This window comes from Labeo rohita, chromosome 5, assembly GCF_022985175.1.
Source record: "Labeo rohita strain BAU-BD-2019 chromosome 5, IGBB_LRoh.1.0, whole genome shotgun sequence".
NCBI classification, from domain to species: domain Eukaryota; kingdom Metazoa; phylum Chordata; class Actinopteri; order Cypriniformes; family Cyprinidae; genus Labeo; species Labeo rohita.
This window is the reverse complement of record NC_066873.1, coordinates 3,068,746-3,094,632: the sequence shown is the minus strand read 5'-3', so window position 1 is coordinate 3,094,632 and position 25,887 is coordinate 3,068,746. Positions and strand designations below refer to the sequence as shown.

General features: G+C 35.0%; 1 protein-coding gene across 7 annotated transcripts in view; it reads left to right on the top strand.

Moving 5' to 3' along the window:
- smtnb (smoothelin b) overlaps nt 1-25,887 on the top strand; it is an 81,309-nt gene that overhangs the window by 9,709 nt on the left and 45,713 nt on the right. For 5 of the 7 annotated variants that reach the window (XR_007827733.1, XM_051109397.1, XM_051109395.1 and 2 more), the window contains exons 2-7: nt 5,796-5,953; nt 6,086-6,164; nt 7,975-8,053; nt 8,136-8,212; nt 16,997-17,066; nt 24,250-24,686. Coding sequence is in view for 6 of the 7 variants with exons in the window: in XM_051109397.1 (XP_050965354.1) it covers nt 5,796-5,953; nt 6,086-6,164; nt 7,975-8,053; nt 8,136-8,212; nt 16,997-17,066; nt 24,250-24,686 (900 nt within the window). In the remaining variant the exon portion in view is untranslated. Of the gene's footprint in view, nt 1-4,307; nt 4,441-5,795; nt 5,954-6,085; nt 6,165-7,974; nt 8,054-8,135; nt 8,213-12,798; nt 12,888-16,996; nt 17,067-24,249; nt 24,687-25,887 lie in introns of those variants that run through there. The other 2 variants (XM_051109398.1, XM_051109399.1) reach the window with 2 other exon arrangements.

Below are 25,887 nucleotides of genomic sequence, written 5' to 3'. Positions count from 1 at the left end.
AAAGAGGAACAGCTGATCATAGGTGTTCCAGTGAAACCCATTTATAAATCTAATCTAGTAGTTGAGTTACTGCGAGCGATTGCAACATGTTAACAGCCCCTTATTAGACATTACACAGAGGGGAGATGAAAAGAAAATTCCATCGAAACTTTCCTGAAGACATTTGGCTCCCTCTTATGCATTCATCTCATTCATTTATCCATACATTCATTTATATAATTTCTCTGTGCACTGTCGTGCCAACTTTGCTTACTGAGTATTTACTGCAAGTTTTTCAAATCACATAAATCAAATATAGTTTTAATTCATAATTAAAATATGATAACGTAACTGTAACCGTCAAGGGGCTTTATTATGGTTTATCGTCAGACCGTTTCATCCCTAGTGCATTGCTCAATGTTTGTTTGTAGTCTAAGTGAAATCAGTTAATCATATAAAGCAATCATGACTCAAACAGAAGACTTGGATTAAATGGTTCAGTTCATATGGATTAAGTTTATGATCTCTTTATGAACTTCAGTGACATGCGAGTTAGTACATGATGACAGAATTTTCATTTTGTGTTTAAAATTTGTCATATGAACACCCATGTTAAATCACCCGCAGTCACTGTTGCTTATCTCAGTTTGCCCTGATTGAACTCAAATGGCTTTCAGTGAATGAGTGAATGAATGAATTTTTGAAAAAAGAGCATTCATTTTCACTTTCCGGCTGTAGTGTGCTCTCAGTTTAGCCGGCCTTCATGTGAGTCATGTGGTCATGTGACTTAACATCTGCTGCCCTTTGACTGTTCAGGTGCTGGATGAGATAATGCAGGAAGTTTGAATGGGTTTGCAAGAACAGGATTGAAAGTAGTGGACCGTGACACTCTTTTGAAGGTCAGGAAAGAAAGGATATGTTTTTTTTTTTTTTTTTTTTTTTTTTTTTTTTTCCCCAACTCGGCTCCTCCTGGGAAGCAAGGAATGCATTTGGAAGGTGAAGTTAGGAGAATCGCAAAAATAGTTAAAGTTTCTAAATAAGATTCCCAGACCCTCCAACTGCACCGTCTCCCCTCTTTTAGCATTCAGGCAAACATGTAGTCCACTCCTAACTCATGTGACTGGTTAAGTTTTTGCTATAACAGTGTAATAATCCACCATGGTTTCATTTCTATGCTGTTGTAGTTGTCGTTTTCCTCTGATGCAGTTCTTTGTTTATTTGAGCCAATGTCTTTCAAAGATTTAATGGGACAAATTTTGGGAAAGCCATCAGATTGTTTCCTTCAGTTGCCACAACCCAGCACTTTGTAAATGTGATTTTGTGTTCAGTGAACCCTGACATTGACCTTACATGACCTTACATGACTTAAATCCACTAATCCAATCAGATGAATAGAGATGTATGCTGAGTCACCTATATAATAGACTAATGATTCATAAAACCCAACTACAGTTTGGAAAATACGTCATTACGTACATCCCTATTATGAAGTATTACTCAGTCAAATTAATTAAGGATACTCATTTATCCAAACTAGTTATGAATACAATTTTAAGAGAACTTAAAAGTTTTGCATGTGGAAACAGCCCTTCTGTTCCAAAACTGTACATCAAATCCCTTCTTTTACCTCAAATGTACCACAAGTGTCAACAAAACGTGCATGTGTGGTCTTTCATATAGTGCTGACCCATTATTGTGAACAGTAGCATTAAATATATTCTTAGATTTTGGCACTGAAATGGATAATCCCACATTTGACAGCAACCACCTGCATATCACAAACGCAGTATTAAGACTGTTTGGATAACCTGAATGAACTTGAATTTCCTTTGGAATTTTTTAAGGAAGTAACGTCTAGGAAATGGGAATGTTTATGTTGGGTCTCCCAGAGGCTGTAGGTGTTCCAGGTCATTGCTCATCTTCCTGAATGTGTGTCACTAATACACTCATTATTTTGCTCCCTGTCTTTGCCCTTCACCTCTCTCATATTCCGCCCGTATCACAGTCTGGGAGGCGGGGTTATGAAACCTGTGTCCTTATATGGGCATACTCACGCTGAGGCTGGAATGGACTGCTGATACACATCTCTCTCTCTTCTCTCTCTCTCTGCTTTTGCATCTATTTCCATTTCCATGATTGATGGAAAATTGAAAGTTTCCATTATTACCTTCATGACCCAGGGAAAAAGTTCTCCAAAAGAAGTTCAACTGCAGAATCGAACTTTGGATTATGAATTCATATTAAAATGTTTGACTTTTTAGAAACGCTTGGCTAGTTAATATTCATAAGATCAGTCTTTTAAGTCATTTTAAGTGATTTGCTCATTATGCATCTCCAAGACCCTGTTACACCTGTAGTTACCACTGTTCACTGGTTGATCGGACCACCTGATAGGATTGTTAATACCAGATGTGAATGCACTCATCCTTGCATAATGCTCGTCAACTGTGTTGGAGAATTTGAAATGGAAGTGGCAGAGGAAAACTCTGCACTGTGTATGCTTTAGCAATACCAAAAGAAAGTGTCATGAATATTTGAGCGCTGCTGCTGAACTGGCAAACGGCTACTTTTCCATTTGTGTCTCCATGCTGTCATCCAAATTTCTTTCCAATGTCAAAATGTTGAATAATGGTAAAATATTTAAAGAAATGACGGTAGGCCTACACATTGCCAGACCAGCCTATTTTCCAATACTTGGAGAAAATCTGTTTTTTTTAAGGGATAATTCACTCAGAAATGAAACTTACTCACACTCCACCACCCAAGATATAGATGAGTTTGTTTCTTCATAGGAACACATTTGGACAAATGTAGCCTTACATCACTTGCTCACCAACGCATCCTCTGCAGTGAATGGGCGCTGTCAGAATGAGAGTCCAAACAGCTGATAAAAACATCACAAGTAATCTACACCACTCCAGTGCATCATTTAACATCTTGTGAGAAAAAAGCTTTGTGTTTGTAATAAATCCATCTTTGAGAAGTTTTTTTTTTTTTTTTTTTTTTTTTTTGTAACTTCAGACTGTTTCTGGCTACAGTCCATAATCCATGATAAGCTTCCTCTAGTTCCAAAGCGGCTCTAAACAAATATTTGGGTGGATTTTGAAGAGAGACAACAGAGGATGGACTTTTTCACTAGAGAAAGCATTATTATGGATTTGTTTCTTATAAATACGCAGCTTTTGGCTTCACAAGACATGAATGATGGACTGGAGTGGTGTGAATTACTCCAAGATGTTCATGTGTTTTTTTCTTCAGCCTTAAAGAAATTGTTTTTTGAGGAAAACATTTCAGCATTTTTCTCCATATAATGGACTGATATGGTGCCACGATTTTGAACTTTCAAAGTCAATTTAAATGCAGCTTCAAACGATCACAAATGCGGTTGTAAACGATCCCAGCTGAGGAAGAAGGGTCTTATCTAGCGAAACAATCGGTTATTTTCATAAAAATAATACAATTTATATACTTTTTAATGTCAAACGCTCGTCGTGTCTTACTCTGCCTGGACTGTTTTTTTTTTTTCTGGTTCATGACAGTTAGGGTGTGTCGAAAAATTCCCATCTCATGTTCTCCCTCAACTTCAACTTCTTGTTGTATATCGCTGTTTTGCCTTTTTTTGTTAAGAGTGTTTGATCTTCTTTGCATGTTCACTTTGCAAAGACTGGGTTGGAACTTCTGAAGCGATGTAGGATGATGAAGACGAGCAGTTGAGATTAAAAAGTATTTAAATTGCATTTTTTAAAATAAAAAAATAACTGATTGTTTTGCTAGATAAGACCCTTCTTCCTCGGCTGGGATCGTTTACAACCATATTTGGTATCGTTTGAAGCCGCATATAAACTGCATTTTGGAAGTTCAAAATCAGGGCACCATATCAGTCCATTATATGAAGAAAAATGCTGAAATGTTTAACTCAAAAAACATAATTTCTTTACGGCTGAAGAAAAAAAGACATGAACATTTTGGATGACAAGGGGGTGAGTGCGTTATCTGTAAATTTTTGTTCTAGAACTGGACTTCTGCTTTAACAAGGACATTTTTGTTAATAGTTTTTACTCCTTATAAGATTTCCTCAGTCACTTTTAGCTATTAGGTTCTACCTCAGTTGAAAGTAATTTAGTGACACCCATGACCACAGCGTCACTCAGAAGCCTCTGCAGGTTGTCAGAGATGGACTTATCTGGCACTGTGTCTGAAAGCGTGACATTGTACAGTCATTCTTCAGTCACACAGGGTATTAATATGGACGTGTTGATAAAACATAGGAAGTCAAATCCACCCAACACACTTGTTTCCTACTGATGATGCACCATTGCCACATTCCCTCAACTCCACACTGGTGACATTTTTCTTGAGCTGGTTATGCTGTGATATCCCAGCAACTAAATGCAGAAAATGTATAGAGGTGCAGGGAATCAACTTAGGACAGATCCATAGAAACAGGAATAAGAACACAAGGTAGGTGTAGATTCGGCATAACGCTTATGTTCCTACCCTACTTGCTTTACATTAAATTATGCTTTTAATCCAAGTTGCCAAATAGAAAGTATTTTGTGTATGACCAAAATGTGGAGGAATATATTTTTCACAAATTGTTTGGTTTGGGAAAATCATAAAAAATGTACAGTTTGGGTTTACTTTTTATTTAGATGATTTTTGGCAATCCATATCTGGCAACAGTACATTAGTCGTTACGTTTTTCTTGCGCATGAATTCACCCATACAGCATGTCAGGGGTGGTGAACTCCAGTCCTGGAGAGCCGCAGCCCTGCAGAGTTCAGCTCCAACCCTAATAAAAACTCACCTGCTTGTAGCTTCCTAGTAACCCTTCAGACCTTGAATAGCTTGTTCAGGTGTGTTTGATTAGGGTTAAAGCAAAAAACTCTGCAGGGCTGCGACTCTCAAGGACTGACGTTTGCTGTCCCTGCAGTATGTCAACTAACCACTCAGAATGTGAAAGAAGCGTAGGTGCAAACAAGTTGAGGAAAACTACCATTTGGCACTGGAATAATCTCAGGACAGAACAAGCACTTTTCCCACATAGTATAATGTAAATGTGACTCTGGTATCTAGAGCATTCTCTTTGGCCTGTAGAGTGAGTACAGACTCTTCATTATTCACCTGCTGTACTGCTGACCTGCTTTTGGGTCTTCAGCTGCACATTCCAGGTCATGACCTCAATTAGAGAGAGTGTCAGTGGGTAAATGTGTCTGAAATGTGTCTCTTTTTCAAGGTCACTGAGTGCAGTGTTTGTCGTGTGGATACACATATTTAGAAGGACGAACTAAATATGTAAAAATGTTACTTTTTACTTGCCATTTTTTTTTTCGAAGTGAACACATGCAGAATGATGAGTTGTTTGTCAAAGCACATTTCAGGTCTTAAAATATACATCATGCAACTGTTTAGTCATAAATTATGTAATGCATTTCAAAAACGTAATGTAGAAATTGAAATTAGTTAAAATTATGAACCAAATTTTTCAAAATATTGATTGTTTAACCTTTTGTATGTGAATATAAGATGACGTCAGCTGCAAAATAAGACTTGGAAATTTGAGAATGCATTGTTAAATAATGCAAGTAGCTCATTTATGTTAATATATTTATTTTAAATATCTTCGTATTAATAAAAAAAAAAAAAATTCAACCAGTGTTATAGATATTTCAAATTTGAGAATGCATATTCTTTGCCATTTATCGCAGATACATTTGTCTTGAGGATTACACAAAAGATGTCACATCTTACCCCACCGACTCTGCACAAAACAATCTTTTGCGTTCCCAAAGCTTACTTTTTGTCTGTTTCTACAGCTTGAAAAAACCATCGACATAGATGAGCGGCGTCTGATCCGGACAGCGATCCGGGAGCTGCAGCGTAGCGAGATTGAAGAAATGGAGGCAGCGCTAACCAGCAAACGCTTCAGACGTGCCCAGCATGACAGGCACGAGGATAAAGAAAACCAGTGCCGGTATGAAGAATTTGTTTTTGTTTTTTTTAGAATGATGCAGCAAAATTTACAAATGCAAGAATCTGTTGTATAAAATACAATGAAACGCCACTGTTACGTTTTACATTTGAACTTGTTTGCTTGCGTTTGCAGTCCTGATTTGACAGCTTCTTTAGACATGCTTTCGGGGAAAATCCAGGCTATACATGACATTGAAGAACTCACTGGACTGGTAAGGCCATGTGTAAAGACATAAGTTGTTTGCTGTTGACGCTCTAGTGTTGTTTCTGTCAACATTCTTTGAGTGAGATTGTGCTCACAGTATTCTTGAGATGTTCGATAAGTGGTTCTGCCCCCGTATGGAATGTTGTCATATCACCAAAATCATGAAAAAAGGCGTACTGTAAGCTCTTTGTTACTGAAAAACAAAAGACTGCAAAGAGCCCATTCTAAATGAATACCCATTGTGCTAGGTTTAAAAAGTTGCAAGGTTTATTGTTGTTGATAAAGCAGTGAATGGAGATTAACTGAAGTATCATTTCTGTGAATTATGTAAATAATACATGCACATTGCATACTAATCTCTGTGGTTTTTTTTTTTTTTGTGAAATGTAAATAATCCCACATGGAATTCATGTTTTTTTTCTGCCCTGTTTTTGCGTTAAGAATGCGGAAATTATTTAAAGGAACAGTTCACTCAAATATGAAAATGTACTTGCCCTCAGACTGAGATTGACAGACTGACAATACGGTAACCTTCGGTACAAAGTACGGTACAGAATCATCACTGTTTCACCATATCACGCTATTGTGTTCACAGCTCTAAAATGACTTATTTTTAAATGTCTGCTTAAAAAAACAACAACTTATTGCCACAGAACAGAATATATCTTCCTTTTAAGCAACAGTAATATTTGTTTCTATTTTCTTTGATTTGAATGGATTCAGAATGATTTGCTTCTTAAGCTACTGCTGCCCTAAAAAGATGAAACATAAAGATTTAATTTAACCTTAATCTGTAATTGCAGTTTTTAATTTTTAGTTGATCTTTTAATTATAGTACTCTTGCAAAAAAATGTGTTTCAATATAATGATGTAATATAATATAATTGTATTGTACAATTTTAAAATTAACCCAATTTGAAGCAAAAACAGAATATTCTGACTAGCTTTGTGAAATTGTGGTACGAAAAACATGCAGGGTGAATAAGATGCAACTCTGACAGCGATGCAGCATTTCCTTGGTTACCGCTGTAAACAAAGCAGTGCTGTACTTAAACACGGAGTTAATATGCATTGTACAGAGACAAGATGAAAAGAAAATACCATTTAAACTTTTTTGAGGGCAGTCAGTTCTTCCCAGAACACATTTATATAAAACCCCCAAAACAATATTTAGGATTTTGTGCGGTATAACTTGAAACTAGTAATAGGACCATGCCTACCTCGGGCCATCCAAGATGTGGATGAGTTTGTTTCTTCATCAGATTCAGAAAAATGTAGCATTCCATCACTTGCTCACCAATGGATCCTGTGCAGTGAATGGGTGCCGTCAGAATGAGAGTGCGGACAGCTGATAAAAGCATCACGATAATCCACAAGTAATCCACACCACTTAACATCTTGAAGCGAAAAGCTGTGTGTTTGTAAGAAACAAAGCCGCTCTGACGGCACCCATTCACTGCAGAGGATCCATTGGTGAGCAAGTGATGGAATGCTACATTTCTCCAAATCTGATGAAGAAACAACCTCATCTACAACTTGGATGGCCTGAGTATGAGTGCATTGAACTATTCCTTTAAATATGGTAAAATATGTTAATCAGAGCTGAGAGTAGTACACTTCATCCAAAACCTGTAATAAAAAGCAATTATATTGAGGAATTTGTATTTTCAAATAGTTTCAATTCTGTGGAAATATCCCAGCGTTTTCTCTCAGTGGAATTCTGTGGGTTCACATTCTGTGTGGGCCTAAATATCAGTCACGTCAAGCTAAATACTGTTATTGTGTCTTGCCCTCTGTTTTCCTTTCTGTCGTTCAAGTTACAAAGCGCCAGTGAATATGAAGAGAGAAAACTCATTCGGGCAGCCATTCGCCGGCTGAGAGATGAGGAGATAAGAGGTGAGATTGTATCAGAAGGGCTGGAAAAATCTCTCTATACATATGTGTGTGTGTGTTTACATTCCCTCGCTCTCATTCACAGGAGCATTAGAGAAGGTTCAGACCGCTGGCCAGAGAACAGAGCGACGACAAAATCCTCAAAGCAGCTTTGACCTACAGGTGAGTAAATGTGCTGTGCTGAATATCAGGAGCGGTAAATCTCAGGGATAACTAGGCTGAAGTTTGGGGCTTAATGTGGAATGAGGAGAGATAAATCTGAAGGAGCAGGACTGGAGGTTGTTTTGGCCTGCTGAAAAGTTCAAGGATTTGATGAGAGTGGGAATTAGAGATTTTGTATTGTATTTAAGTAATTTAGCCATCTAATCACAAAAACAATACATAGGGGACATACATAGAAAATTATGTAGGAAATATAATGTCATATCATTGTGAAATTTTGATTGATGTTCAGGGAGTGCCACCCTTTTCTATTCCTAGCTCTGATAAATGCGCTTTTATTACAAGTTAGTTTAATGCAAAACAGTTTCTAAATGTGGTTTTGGGCCTGGAAACACTAATTGGTTAAATGATTTATGAAGTTTATTCTTCTATTTAAATGTTTAAATAACTTGTTTTTTTTAATTAATTTTCATAAATCATGTTTTTTATTGTGTTATCATATTTTCATTGTTCTATTGTGTTAGCTGTTTTTTTTTAGTTATTATTATTATTATTATTATTATTATTTAATCAAAACAACCTAACTGCAGTTTGAATGATATTACTTGGAATGCAGAATTATTTATTTTTTTTTTAAATTTAAATTTTTTTAAAAAAACGAGTTCTCTGTTTTTGCAAATGAATTAAAATGTTCTGTCCATCAAAGAATACTGAAAAAATTAAGCTACCAGAACTCCTTTTAACATTGATAATAAGAACCATTGTTAAAAACTGAGCACCAGTAATAACTGAGCAGCAAATCAGCATATTAGAATGATTTCTGAAGGATCATGTGACACTGGACTAATAATGCTGAAAATTTAGCTTTGATCACAGAAATAAATTACAATTTTTTTTTTTACAGAGATTCACATAGAAAACCGCTATTACACTACCAGTCGGAAGATGTTTATTTATTTATTTTTTTAAGAATTCTCCTTTGCTCACCAAGTCTGCATTTATTTAATCCAAAATATGGCAAAAACAGTAACATTGTGAAATATTTTTACTATTAAAATAACTGCTTTCTGTTTGAGTATATTTTAAAATGTAATTTATTCCTGTGATCAAAGCTGAATTTTCAGCATCATTTATAATGTTAAAAAAGATTTCTGTTTTAGATAAATGCTGTTCTTCTGAACTTTCTATTCATCAAAGAAACCTGAAAAGATTCTACTCAGCTGTTTTTAACAGTAATATTAATAATAATAATAATAAATGTTTTTTGAGCCGCAAATCAGCATATTAGAATGATTTCTTAAGGATCATGTGACTAGAGTAATGATGCTGAAAATTTTGCATTTAAATCACAGGAATAAATTACTTTTTAAATATATTCAAATAAAAAACAGGTATTTTAAATAGTAAAACTATTTCAGAATTTGTTGCTGTACTTTGGGTCAAATAAATGCAGGCAGAACAGATTTCTTTAAATGTTAAAAGTCTTACTGTTCAAAAGCTTTTGACTGGTAGTGTATGTCAAATGAACATTTGCAAAAAGTTATTTAACAATCTGCTGGAAACATGGGTTATATTTGTGTTTCTTAGTGTGCAAATAGGTGTACAGGGTGTGTAAGCATCCTTTTATTCTCTCTTTTGTTTTTTGCTTTCACTTTCTTTTCAACCACACACACATGCGTTTGTCCTTTAATGACTTTATGGTGCCTCATGATTATCCTGGCTGAAATGTAGAGAATGTTAAAAATGTGCTGCTTCTTTCACCTTAATCTACTTTTCGTCCCTCTGCGCTCCTCACTGTCATATCTGTTTATTTCATTTCTCTCTCCTGGAGTTACTCCTCTCTTTCCATTGCTCTTTCTCAGGGATCATCTCAGCCAGACTTTCTTTCTCATTCTGGAGGTGTTTGAGTGAACATCAGCACCATTGCCTGTCTGTTAGAGTTGTTTGTTAGCTTACCCACGTCCAACTTGTGGAACATCTAGTACATTTCGTGAACAGAACAGGTTCCCAAATGTGACGTGTTTTCAGCTATAGGAAAGAAAGACTTGTGCGTGTGTATAAGGAGATCCAGTGTGATCGTATCATCTTCCTCTGACCTGCTTCGGTCTGGCTCTGTTTTGATAACAATCCGTCTGGATTTTCATAGGCAGCTATTATGCAATGAGGGAAAAAGCTTCCTATAGTAATATGGTAAAGGTTATTTAGGAGTCACAGAGGAAATGACAGCTGTCAGTCTAATTTCACAGCTAATGAAAGCAACATTTCACATTAAATGCGAAGTTTCCAATTGTCGTCTTTTTTAGCTCGTGAGGTGTTTATTAAGGCACATTAATGCTATTTTGCAAAAATCTTTACCCAGAACTAAATTAGTCTCTAATCCAGTCTTCTTGTTGTATAATCAAGGTAAATCATTTTACTTTGCTTAGAACTAAGAAAGCTTGACAGTAAAGTTGGGTGACATTCAAGACATTTATGATGTTACATAAGATTTCTGTTTCAAGTAAATGCTGTTCTTTTGAATTTTCTGTTTGTCAAGTGATTCTGAAAAGCAGCACAACTGTTTTCAACACTGATAATAATCAGAAAAGTTTCTTGAACGTTTTTTGAGCAAATCAGCATATTTGAATAATTTCTGAAAGGATCATGTGACACTGAAGACTGGAGTAATCACAGCAATAAATTACATTTGAACATATATTCACATAGAACACAGTCGTTTTAAATTGTAATAATATTTCACAATTTAACTGATTTTACTGTATTTTTAATTTGATTTACGTGACCTTAAAATGGAACACTCAATAGTTAAAGAAGCAGGATTGGAGATTGTTTTGGCCTGCTGAAAAGTTCAAGGATTTGATGAAAGTGGGAATTTTGTATTGTTTTTCAAATAATTTGGCCATCTAATGGCGAAAACAATATAAAGAAGGCATACATAGAAAATTATATTTCTAGAATGTGGTTTTGGGCCTGGAACCACTAATTGGTTAAATAATTTATGGAATTTGTTCTTCTATTTAAATGCATTTAAAAAAAACAAAAAAAACACGTGACCTGCTCACCAAGCCTGCATTTATTTGATCCAAAATACAGCAAAATCAGTACAATTGTGAAATATTTTTACTATTTAAAATAACTGCTTTCTATTTGAATATAATTTAAAATGTAATTTACTCCTGTGATCAAAGCTGAATTTTCAGCATCATTACTTCAGTCTTCAGTGTCACATGATCCTTCAGAAATCATTCTAATATACTGATTTGCTGAAACATTTTTTTAAATTTATTATTATCGATTTTTATCAATATTTAAAACACTTGAGTACTTTTTTTTTTTTTTTTTTTTTTTCTGGATTCTTTGAGTCAGTATAATTTTTGGGGGATTATAATATTTTTTTTTGGGATAGAAATGATAGAAACTTTGTTTAGCAAGGATGCTTTAAATTGATCACAACTGATGATAAAGACATTCATAATGTTAATGTTTCAGATAAATGCTGTTCTTCTGATCTTTCTATTTATCAAACAAACCTGAAAAGTTTAACAAATATTCACAGCTAAACAGTTGAAATTGTAATAATATTTCACAATTTAACTGATTTTACTGTATTTTTAATTTGTTTTACATGACCTTTAAATGGAACACTCAATCTTACTTATTTATTCAATTACTTGTGCATCCCTAAAATGTTTGCCTTTTTTTTTAATGCAATAAAAATGCAGGAGAAAAAAGTCTGTATCATAAAAACCACAGAAGTAGTATGCATTGTGTGCACTGTAAGTCTCCTGATGATAAAGTATATCTTTAAGAGAACAAGAAACTACAGTGTTTACCTGTGGCTTTAATTCTGGCAAAGGAATGGAAATAAAATGCTGAATTAGAAATGGCATATTTCATAATTATTATTGACCGTATTGTTCATGTTCAACAGTGGTAATACAGTCTAAATTGTGGGATAAATGACAGATAAATTGTGTTGAAATCAACAGCATTGAATGGAAGAATGGCCTTGACATTTACATCTTCTTTGTATACAGTAGCTTACTTTTGTCCCAAGTAAGATTGTTTTTCCTGCGTGTTTTCCCTCGTGTGCACCAGCACAACTCCTGCCTTTGAACATTTTCCTTCAGTTACGTGAGGTCCGTGCGCTTGTACTTTCATGTTTTGTTTGCTTCGTTTTGTGTTGTATCTCAGTTTGACATCTTTTCCTGTATACAGAGATAGGGAATCATGGGACTGTGGAAGTTGTTTTTGACTCTGAAGCTTTCAGCTTTGCTACAGTATATGCATTTTGGAGTTAGTGTTATTATATAGATGAATTTGAACTTGTTCTTGTCAACAATGGATCAGTGCTACATTTTCTAATTCAGCAGTTTTAGTTTGTTTTTAAGATGCATAAAGATATGCAGCTGTCAGGTGCAGAGTTTCAGACTGAGGTTCAGTTGCACCGGTTTATCTGTTGACCTGCCGTATAAAGAGAGGCAGGAGACCGGAGTCGAGCAGGAAGGGTGGGAGGTGGGATGTGGGGAGGAAGAGAGTGGGAGTGGTCAGGAAGAAGGGGGAGTGGCCAGTGTGATTGTGTGCACGGCAGCCAGAGCTCAGTGACTGAGTGCTGAGTTATATGTGCCGTACACACGTGTGGATTGAGAGCAGCAGACAGGAACTCCACAAGAAGGTAGATGACTTTCATAAAGAGTTTTAACATATTGTTGTAAATGCGTGCTGACTGTACACTGAAAAAACATTTGGTAACCTAAAAATGGGAACATCTAAATTAACTGGTTTCATTCAAATAATAAAAAAAAGCATTACTGAATCAACCTAAATACATTAATTCATACCAGCTAAACTAATCTGTATTGTTTAAATCAGGTAAAAATGGCTCTTTATGGTAACATTTGGCATTTTTTGCAGTGTGTTATAATTTCTACTGTTCTATCTACCTACTTCTATCTCTCTGTCTATCTGAATATATAGTATCTATCTGTCTGTCTACCTCAATCTATCTATCTATCTATCTATCTATCTGAATATATAGTATCTGTCTGTCTGTCTATCTATCTATCTATCTATCTATCCGTCTTTCTGTCTGTGTATCTGTCTGTCTATCTGTCTGTCTATCTGAATATATAGTATCTATCTGTCTGTCTACTTCTGTCTATCTATCTATCTATCTATCTATCTATCTATATCTAACTGAATATATAGTATCTATCTGTCTATCTATCTGTCTGTCTATCTATCTGTCTGTCTATCTGAATATATAGTATCTATCTGTCTCTATCTATCTATCTATCTATCTATCTATCTATCTATCTATCTATCTATCTATCTATCTATCTATCTATCTATCTATCTATCTATCTGAATATATAGTATCTGTCTGTCTGTCTATCTATCTATCTATCTATCCGTCTTTCTGTCTGTCTGTCTGTCTATCTGTCTGTCTATCTGAATATATAGTATCTGTCTGTCTGTCTATCTATCTATCTATCTATCCGTCTTTCTGTCTGTCTGTCTGTCTATCTGTCTGTCTATCTGAATATATAGTATCTATCTGTCTGTCTACTTCTGTCTGTCTATCTATCTATCTATCTATCCGTCTTTCTGTCTGTGTATCTGTCTGTGTATCTGTCTGTCTATCTGTCTGTCTATCTGAATATATAGTATCTATCTGTCTCTATCTATCTATCTATCTATCTGTCTATCTATCTATCTGAATATATGCTATCTCTCTGTCTATCTCTGTCTGTATACTCTTTTTGTTTTTGAAGGAGTAAGGATTTGATAAAAAAGATGAAGAAATATTGTGAAATATTATCGCAATTCAAAATAACGTTGAAATAATATTTTAATAATATCTTAATATTTTTTTATGTAATTTATTGCTGTGCAAAACGGTCAAAGCTGAATTTTCAGCATCATTACTCCAGTCTTTAATGTCATATGACCCTTTAGAAATCAGTTGTGCTGCTTCACATTTGTGTGGAAACTGTGATGCATTTTATTTCTTTGATGGAAAAAGAACAATTTATTTAAAATATAAATCTTTTGTAAGATTGTAATAGTCTTTACTGTCTGTTTATTGCATCTAAGATTGATTTTTAATTTAAAAAAAAACTCTGATCCTGAAAATGCATGTAATGGAAAACATAAACCAAAAACACAATCTCTTATTACTAGATTGTTCAAAACAATTCAAAATGAAGTTTTCACTTGTTTGGGACTAAGGATAATTGACTTTTTTTCCCAGTAAAGCTCACAGCCTCTGTTGTATGTGCAGTGAATATTTTGTATCTCACATTTTAATGCACGCATGTGCATGTACGTGTATGTGTGTGTGAGTGTTTGTGTTGGAGCCAAAATGACAGGCCCCTGCTACTGTATTTCACTGATGGTGAGTTTAAGTGTGTGTGGTTCACCAGACTTATCCAGATGCTCATGGAAAATGACACTGACTGCTTCACACACACTAGATCTTATGAGCTTTGTGCACTCAGCTACCTCAAAATTGGGCAATTTAGAAGACGTACAGCTTTATGTGGTATTTATGTGGCCAAACATGTTTTTCATACAAGTAGGAGAGAAACGGAGATATTGTGTGAGTTCAGAAGAGTACATTTGGCCCACACTTTACTGTGGTCACTATTACTAGATTAAACCTGTCACAAAGGGCTAAATCCACCTCATACACACGGATAGAGGCTTACGATCACTCTTCACCTAAAAATAAGATTTTTCTCTTAGAAACGCATGCAGTATTACTGAATTTTGTCTGTAGAAAGAAGCTGCTCTTTCCATGCAGTAATAGTGAATGGGGACTGGGGCTTTTAAGCTCCTAAAGGACAAAAAAGTATAATAAATTTGTTCTTGCAAGACGTGCGCTATAATTAAAGTGGTTTAAAGCCATGCTATAGTTTTGTTTAAGGAACAGGCGAAATGCGGCCGCTCCAGTTCACAGAATCTTTATTTTTGGGTGAAATGTCTCTTTAACGGCAACCTTGGTCTGAACTTCAGAAAGAAAAAAACATTTCTCATGTGTTCCTTTGGCAGCCGACTTATAATTATAGTGTGGAATTATGAACGTGACTGCTGCTGAGCAGTTTCTGTTTTTTAATGCACGTTTGCTTTATGTCTGTTTTTTTACAGAGAGAAAAGCAATGCTTTGCTGTTGTTTGCAAGTAAAATCTTGCAGGTTTGCAGTGGGAGAAAATAGTTGTGTTAGTCACCCATTTACATGTTAGGTTGAAATCGTTCTCTCAGACTGGCTTCTGAGACTTCAGCTGGTCTCAAACACAAACACGTGACCTCGTGTAATGCCCGATTATATCCGTTTGCGTTGGGCTGCTGATTAACAGCAGTTTGGTGTTTATTGTACCATATAACCCTAAATCCCTTTACAGCAGGTAGACAAACTCCATTAAGCCAAAAAGACTTAAAGTCCAAAGCATTAAGTAAACACTAAACAACTTAATCCTTACAGCCTTCTTAACAACTTTGCAGACTCAAAGTTTCAGACTGGTTCAACTTTTTGAGAGAATATTTATTTAAATTCAGGTTGTATTGCAGAATTGCAGTTTTGCAAGTTGAAACATGTCTATATATACGTTTTCTCCCCTTAAAAAGTAGGAATGTATATATTTATATAACTCCACAGTTACTTTATTTTTCTCAATTAAGAATGTAAATGAAAATATGCTGTAACAGTTTACATTTTTAACAGTATAATTAGACTATTGTACAAATGACTCTCTCCAAAAAATATTTAATTACTAATTATTTTCTAAATCCTATACTAAACCTTGACAAGTTAATGATACAAGGATGGACATGAAACAGATCTTTTAATTCTTTCAGGTAAATAATACACAAATTATTCGGGACACAATTTGGGTCTAATTCTCACTGTTTACTAACTAATTACTGCGTATTAATACTTAGTAAAGTAGTTGTTAAGTTTAAGAATGGGGTAGGATTAAGGACATGGAATAAAGTCTTGCAGAATAAGATTAATATGTGCTTTTTAAGTAATAATAAACAGCCAATATCCCAGTAATATTCTTGCTAATAACCAGCTAGTTAATCGTGAGAATTGGACACAAGTGTTATCAATTTTCTTATTAACACACCAAAGTGTTTAAAGTGAGAAGGGTACATAAAAAGCATGCGTGTAAGGTTAGACTTTAAATTTTGATGTTAAATCCACTATTGTGTTGTATAGAAATGCTCTATACATTTTCAATTCAATTACAAAAGAAGTAACTGTAATTAGATTACAGAAAAAATAAGAGTAATCCCTTACTTTACTTTTTCAAAGGAAAATTAATTACAGTAACTAATTACTTAGTAACTAGTTACACCCAACACTGCTCTCGAGTGATTGTTGAATTCAAACATTGTTGAATTAAGATGCATTTACTTAAGAAGCAAAATAACTTAAGATATTAAGTCTTTTTTTTTCTGATAAATGTATTAAAGTTTTGTTAGTTTTTGCTTAAAACAAGAAAAAAAAAAACTACCAGTTGTGTAAGAAAAATGATGTGTTTTCCTTTTGAATTATGATTACTTTTCTTACCCCGTTGGCAGATTATATTTCTTGTTTTAAGCAAAAACTTTTTTTTTTTTTTTGAGAAAACAAGGCTGAATATCTTAGGTAATTTTCTTCTCAAGTAAATGTATCTTGTTTTAAGAATGTTTAGATGTTTGTAATGGAAAACAAGACAAAAATACTAAGTAAGTATGCAATTGCAATTGTAAGTTTATTTGTTTTTCTTTTTTTTTCAGGACGTTCAAGAGAACATCAAGGCAGACGCACTTGTTAGCCAATCAGAGAGAATTGAGAACCACAGAGAAGGCAAGTTAAATCACACAATCATCTAAATGTCCATCTGAAACGAGAGTTTAATCTTTCAAAAACGTAACATTCCATACCAGGGGCTAGACGAGGGTGAGGGGGGTGTTCAGCACCCATAGAGATGTAAAGCACATTGATGTCTGTCCCACAGACTTTCATCCCCCCGCCAGGTCAAGCCCTATATTTAGACACCAAAGTCTGTTGAAGTAAAACTCCTTTCCTGTGACCCTGACATTTGTGGTGTTAGTGGTCCTGACTCAGCTGCTCAACCCAGTAATTTTGGCCAGGGTGAGAGCAGGGCCAAGCAAAGACGGCCTTAATGAGTGCAGAAATGAGACATTTTGGGATACCACTGTTTGTTATTCAGACAGGGACAAAGGAAGTTTGGGGCTGGGACAGGACGGGGAAGAGCATTTATACACAGTTGTTGTGGAGAGTGAGGGAAGGACATGCTTTTTGTCATGCACATATTTTGAAATATAGGTCAGAGACTCAAACTGATTTTGAGTTAAAGAAACTAGATAAAAGTAGAACTTGCGCGCCTTTATCCTAAAAACACTAACAGTACTGTTGTGTAACAGCAGTACAGTGGTGTCAGGTGGTAATACTGAGGTAATTCAAAGGTGCTAAGTCAAAAGTCAAGATTATTAGGTACTGTCATAATAGACTTATCTTTCTTTGTACGCTGTCATTTCGACTTTTCTCATAATTAAGTCAATTGTGATTATTATCTCATCATTTTGACAGTGTCATAATTATCACATTTTATCTCAACTTTGAATTTTCTCTCATAATTATGACTTAATATGTCATGTTGACTATCTTAATTATTCTTTTTATATCTCATAATTATGACTTAGCATCTCATAATTTTGACTGTCAGTTATGATTTATCTCATTTTGAAGTTGATAATCATAAGAAGAAGTCAAAATTGAGTTATGAGTCCATTTCTATTCTAAGTCATAAAAAGAAAGTCAAACCTAGGACATAATAAACATAATTAAGAGGCAGAGTCATAATTATGACACTGAATTTTGAAATGCTAGGCTCATAATTGACATTAAAAGCATTGACTTTGTCATAATTATGACTTAATATCTCATTATTTAGATCAGAGGTGTGAAACTCTGGTCCTGGAGGGCCGCAGCCCTGCAGAGTTTAGATGCAACCCTAAGTAAACACACCTGATCCAACTAATCAAGTCCTGCTGTGGCCCTCCAGGAACTGAGTTTGACACCCCTGATTTAGATGCTTTGTCACAATTCTGACTTTTCATTGCTATGATTTAACAAAGCATGATCTCTTTTTTTCCTTATGTGGCAAAAATGCGTTTCCATATAAATCCCAATTGGTCAGGGAATATTCAAATTACATCAAAACATTAATGAAAGACTTAATATAGACTTAATGTAACATTTAATATAAATACAGAGTCTTATGTGGGTCAGTATCACCATAGAGTGCCTTTCAACCCTCACAATGCTCAAAAATTTTGGTCTTAATTTCTCATTCGCTTTATGTCATGTCATAAATAGTAGACACTCAAGAACTATAAAAACATATTAGCTGAGCTCCCACACGTTTGTTTAGATAATTATGGGCCATTATTTGAAGCATAGACCATAAGACATGTCCACCCTGTCATGGACGTATATATTAATACTTTTAATATTATACTGTTAAATATGTTTTGAGATGCAGATGATATTTTCTGAAAGATATAATGTCCCTTTCCTAAACAGGGTTATTTGCTTGCTTTCAAATTATAAATACATAAAAACATTTTATGTAAACTCATATAATTTGCACATACTTTTTCTTATTTAGAGAAAACTGTGATATTTGGATGCAGTTTTTTTTGCATGTCATTGCCCCCACACCTAGCTATTGAACACACTGGATTATATAGATATGATTGAATTATTTTAAATATTATTTTAAAATACCAAGATGACAGGGTGGACCAGCACATGACGGTTTGAGCTTCAGTTAGCATATTAGCTTACAACATAAACTGTGACTAGCTAAATAGTTAGTCTGGTTGTTAAAGAGAATCTGGTATATTTAAATTTACTGTAATCCAATCACTTCCGGCATATTTTATGCCAACAGGGTGAACATGTTAAAGGAGAAGTCCACTTCCAGAACAACAATTTACAAATAATTTACTCACCCCCTTGTCATCCAAGATGTTCATGTCTTTCTGTCTTCAGTCGTAAAGAAATTATGGTTTTTGAGGAAAACATTTCAGGAATTATCTCCATATACTGGACTTCATTGGAACGTCCAAAATGTGGTTTAAATGTGGCTTCAAAGGGCTGAATCCCAGCCAAGGAAGAAGGGTCTTATCCAGTGAAACGATTGGTCTTTTTTTTTTTTTCAAAAAATACAAAATTGTCCACGACGCTACGAATCACGTCTGAGTTCATCGTCTGTGTACTCCGGCTAAAAATGGTAGAGAATGGCGAAAAGCTCCATCTTATTTTCTCCTACAACTTCAGAATCGTCCGACATCCTTGTACCTTTTTGTTTGTAAACAGCGTTTGACTTACTTGCACTTCCTTAGTCTTTGCGTGTTCGGTAGTTCCGCGTGGCCTTTCGACGTGATTCAATAGTACGTGGCGTCGTGTACGCGCATCCCAGAGCCTGTGCTACTTGAGCTTTTGTGCTTAAAAAGTATACAAATTTTTATTTTCAAAAAAAAAAATTACAGGTTGTTTCGCTAGATAAGACCCTTCCCCCTCGGCTGGGATCGTTTAGAGCCCTTTGAAGTCGCATTTAAACTACATTTTGGAAGTTCATTAATGAAGTCCATTATATGGAGAAAAATCCTGAAATGCTTTCCTCAAAAAACATAATTTCTTCACGACTGAAGACAGAAGAACATGAACATCTTGGATGACAAGAGGGTGAGTAAATTATTTGTAAATTGTTGTTCTTGAAGTGGAGTCCACCTTTAAGCTTTGGCAGAGGAAGTAAGTAAACTCATACAAAGAAAAAATGTCAGTTTAAAAGTCACCAACTTACTCACTTCAGCCGTTGAAGTTCCCGCCACTGAAGAGACAAAAACTCTGTCGTCCAGATGTCACTAAAGGGGATGGCCTTTTCTTAAAAGGGCAGATTCCCCAATATGACAGGGTGGACAACCACTCAAGGGACATGGACAAGCTCTTCTTTTTTGTTAAATAAAAATATTACAATTTGGTTTTTATTACCAAATGATTAATACATTCAAATCGAGTAATCTCTTATTTAACTAAATATTAATAGGAGAACAAATTTTTAACATTTTTTGATTTGACTAAATTCCACTCTCATTCACGTTTAATGAGCAGTGCAAAGGACATAGCAAAATAACACTCATCCTCCTATGCAAACTTAAAAAAATCTAGAAAATATATGTGAAGAGCCAAGTAATGCTTTTGTTATGAATATAAAAACGTAGCCTAATATAACACACCCTTTCATAGTCATTTTTATGTTAAGTTCATCATGGCAAATGAGTTATTTATATACAGGATGACAAAAGGCTACAGTGATATTGACCCATGTGCTTTTTGTGTCATTTCTGCAGAGTAAATTTCATTTTTATGTGAGCTATTTATTCACCAAAAGATGCATTCCATCTGTAAGACCCGTTTTTTTATTCCATCTAAAACAAATCTGTTTATCCAAAGAGAGATGATTGAGAGACTGTGATGGGTTTGACATACACCATTTTATAGCCTAGCATTTGTCTGAGAGTGTGGAGAGCCTTCCTTTGTGCTAAAGGAGAAGAATGCGTCTGGGGTTTGGATCTCTGAACTTCATTGCCTGCCACATCACTTGTGGTAAACAAAGCAGACAAGATGGTAATCAAATTAAGCCAAAGCCTCAAGACCTCACAATAACACATCTTAGACGCATCATTTATATTCACTTAGTCTTAATTTAGTGGAGAGGGTCATTTAAGGGATTGATAATAACAATGGTTTTTATTGCTATGTACATCTTTAGCTAGTTGAAGTTTTTTTAAATATAAAATCTGACATTCTCAGCAGCATGGTCCCACAAGAATGCATTTATTATTATTGTAATTCTTTAAAATGAGAAAACATTATTAAAAAAAAAAAAAAAAGACCTTTTAAGGAGAATGTCCTGCCACTATTAACACTAAAGAAGAACACAGCGTATGCTTAGACTCAGCAGCCCAAAAGCACAGACTGTGCTCTGCTCCTTCAGAGATCTGAGAACGGTGGAAACAGAACGATACTTCCTGACCAGATGTGAAAAGTATCAGGATGTCGGCAAGACTGCTTTCCTACAAATTACAGGGATCTGCTCACAAACGCTGTTACCTTAAAAGAGCATTAGCTCTCTCTCATTACGACTAGAGTCTGAGACTGACACGCGAGTGTGAATCTCTCAAGTTTTATCAGTGAAATGGGCATCTTGTGTCGCAGTCTTCAAGTGTCAGGTTTGAATTTGGGATCTTTCCATAACAGCTGCATAGTTTTAACATCTCACTTACAAGAATCTTCAAATTGGAGCTTGTACATGCAAAATTTCAAGTACTTTGCTGATAGTCAGCTGAAGGTGGGACGTTAATGTCTTTTCCTGTGCCCTCCATGTATTCTGTGTCTGGATATCTCTGTCTTCCCGAACAGAGTGTGCATGCACTCAGGAAATGTGAAAGGAAATGTCCTATCTCCACCCAGCATGCACAGTTCATTACAATAACCATCTGACATTCCTTTGGCTTAGTTCTGTTCGTTTTGTTGGTGTCTGGCTTCATATATTTGCTTTTATATGAAGTTAACCTAGTGTTTCACAATGCATGCTAGTCTTAAAAAGCCTCCTGAAAGAAATTCAGTATGCAGTGTTCATCAAGTCAAGTGTGCATGTAATGCTCATGACAGTTTAGTGAAGTTTGAGCCTTCCATACAGTGCAATGCAATTCTCGATTGTCTTGATTTAACTGCTAACAAGATCAGTGTACACTGTGTCTGAAATAGCAGAATTTTATTAAATAATGGAAGCGTTAGAAGTAATAGTACATATATGTGACCATGAACCGCAAAACCAGTCACATTTTGTATAACATTTGTAGCAATTGGCAAAAACACATTGTATGGGTCAAAATTATACATTTTTCTTTTATGCCAAAAATCATTAGTATATTATGTAAAGATCATGTTCTATGAAGATATTTTGTAAATTTCCTGGCATAAATATATCAAAACTTTTTTATTTATAAATATATCAAAAAATTTTGATTAGTAATATGCATTGCTAAGAACTTTATTTGGAAAACTTTAAAGGTGATTTTCTCAATATTTTGATTTGTTTGCACCATTTTGATTTGCATCCAGATTTTCAAATAGTTGTATCTCGACCAAATATTGTCCTATCAAACTATACTCAACAGAAAGCTTATTTATTCAGCTTTCAGATGTTGTATACATCTCAATTTCAAGAAATTGAACCTTATGACTGGTTTTGTGGTCCAGGGTCACATATTTGAATATTGGTATTATAATGGTATTTTGTGGAAACTGTGATGCATTTTGTATTTGTGGATTTTTATTGATTATAAAGTTTACAAGAAAATAGTTTATTTGATAATAAAAATATTTTGTAGCAATGTAAAAGTCTTTACTTTCACTTTTAATCAATTTAATGCATCATGACTGAACACAACATAACAAAACAATTTGTAACACTTTAGTATAGGGAACAATTCTCACTATTAATTAAGTAGTTACTTATTAGCATGCCTAATATTAACTTATTGGCTGTTTATTAGTTTATTATAAAGCATTTATTCTGCATGACCATATTCTACATCCCTAATCCTACCCAATACCTGAACTGAACAACTACATTACTAACTATTAATAAACAGCAAATTAGGAGTTTATTAAGGCAAAAGTCATCGTTAAAGGAGAAGTCCACTTCCAGAACAACGATTTACAAATAATTTACTCACCCCATTATCATCCAAGATGTTCATGTCTTTCTGTCTTCAGTCATAAAGAAATTATGGTTTCTGATGAAAACATTTCAGGATTTTGCTCCATATAATGGACTTCATTTGTGCCCCCGATTTTGAGCTTCCAAAGTGTAGTTTAAATGCAGCTTCAAAGGCTCTAAATGATCCCAGCCGAGGAAGAAGGGTCTTATCTAGCGAAACGTTCAGCCATTTTTTTTAGAAAAATAAAAATTTGTATACTTTTTAAGCACAAAAGCTCACGTAGCACAGGCTCTCGGATGCATGTCCATGGGTCGTTCTTGAACAATTTGTTCATTTTGAACGAATCTTTAATGAGTCTCGCAAAGAACGAGTCGTCTTGGGGAGTGATTCATTCAGTCACGCATGTGCAACATCTTGTTAGATTCTGTACTGGACTTAGTTCACCTGTTTCGAGTCTTCAGGTTTTTCGAGTCGTTCGTACATCTTATGGGGCTGTCACGTGAGGCTGATTTTGCTAAAATGAACGAAATGACTAGAAAAAAAGATTTGTTCATTTTGTTGATCAAGACTCAAAGGTCCGAGTCAGTAAAATGATCCGAACTTCCCATCACTACTACGAATCACGTCTAAGTTCATTGTCTGTGTACTCTGGCTCAAAAAGGTAGAGTATGGCGAAAAACTCCATATTATTTTCTCTTACAACTTCAGAATCGTCCGACACATTGTACCTTTTTTTTTGTAAACAGCATTTGACTTACTTGCACTTTCTTAGTCTTTGCGCGTTCGCACATTCGACATGACCTTTCGACGTGATTCAATAGTACGTAATGTCGTGAACGTGCGTGCCAGAACCTGTGCTACACAAGCTTTTGTGCTTAAAAAGTATACACATTTTTATTTTCCCAAAAAATATTACTGACGCCAAACAGTAGTGTACATTGTGAATGCAAAGCTCTCCAGGTTCACCTTCACTGGTCCAGGTTTTGAAATTAATACAATGAATGGAGAATGTGCTGAGGTTGATACCTCGTAGCTGAAGTGGACTGAAATGAGATGAAATGAGTCCATTTTGAAGGTCAGGAATGGTGTGATGTGCTCTTTTCTCATTTTGGTCTACTTAAGCTGCTTTGAGGTTGGTTTGATTAATTTAATGGGAAACACCCTAATTCTAACCTCAAAGATCCTATTCTTGTATACTTACTCTTACGTTTTTGTCTCTTCTCTTGTAGCCTCGAACCCTGACATGGTTTTAGTACTAGATCCTTTGGTCAGAGAGAAAGTCTCTTGCCCTCTCACCCAGCGGATCCAATGCGATCATGGCTCTCCATCCTCAGAAGTCATTCCTTCATTCCGAGAGCGCTCAGACTCCGGAGAATCGAATGACAGCAGCTCCTATCAGAGAAAGAGGCTGAACTCCAGCGCTTCAGACCGTAGTCAAGATTCCCTGTCTGCTGCCGAACCTCATCTGACGGGCCAGAGCTCACGCTTGGGACCGGCTGCAGAGGAAGTGAGGGAAGGTATGAATCCAGAGGCTCCGCAGATGGATCGAGACTTGAAGAAGCTTGACAACGGCCTGGATAAGACTGACTTTCAGAGCACAGCAGGTTCAGAAGCGTGCACACTGAACGAGACCTGTAAAAGAGCTGAGGACATCTCAGGACAGAGGGTAAGTAGAAGTGGAACATGTCTCGTGGGAGCACTTGCTCTGTTTGTTCCACCAGGAGGTACTATTTGTCCCTGTTTTATCTCTGTGAATACGTCCATAAAAGAGAACCTTTGGTAGTGTTTGGCTAAGAATCACTATTACCGTTGCTCATATTTTTCATTCAGTACCTTAAATCATGTGGCTTGTGGAAGAGTGTGTACTTTTTTACAGTTCTTGTAAAATAAGCAGAAAAATCCCATAGGCTTACATTGACATGAGCCAGATATAGAGATCAGAATTTAGATTCTGTATAATAACATGCTTAAACCACTCAGTATGCTGTACCAAATCCTACAATTTAATGTAAATACTCTAACATTCACAAGTATGGGACGGGTAAGATTTTTTAAAAAAAGTCAGTCTCTTCTGCTCACCAAGACTACATTTATTTGATCAAAAACACAATAGAAAGAAGAATATTATGAAATATTATTTTAATTCAAACTAACAGTTTTCTATTTTAATATATTGCAAAATTAAATGTATTTCTGTGACACAAAGCTGAATTTTCAGCATCATTACTCACACGTGTCACATGATCCTTTAGAAATCATTCTAATATGCTAATAATTAGCTGTTTAAGAAAAATTTCTGATTATTTTCAAGATTGAAAACAGTTGGGCTGCTTCATATTTTGTGGAAACTGATACATTTTGTATTTACGAATTCTTTAATGATTATAAAGTTCAAAAAGGCAATTGTTTGATTTAAAAGTCCTTTGTAACAATGTAAAAGTTTCTACTGACACTTTCATGATTTTTTTTTTTTTCTTTTTGGTTCAATTTTCTTTTTTTGAAGATTATTTAACTTTTCTATCAAGTTGTGCGGCTTATTATTTTTTTCAAAGTCATACAACTTTTTTCAGGATTTTTTGAATAGAAAGTTCAATGAATAGCATTTGTTTTAAAAAAACAAAACAAAACAAAAAAAAAAAAACATAAATGTCTTTACTCTTACTTTTGATCAGTTTAGATTAGGGCTGTCAAACGATTCATTGCGATTAATCGCATACAAAATAAAAGTTTGCGTTTGCCCAGTAAATGTGTGTGTACTGTGTGTAATTATTATGTGTGTATATATAAATTCACACAAATTAAAAAGAGAAATATGTTATTTATGTACAAAATATTTGTATTTATATACACTATAAATGATATAAAAA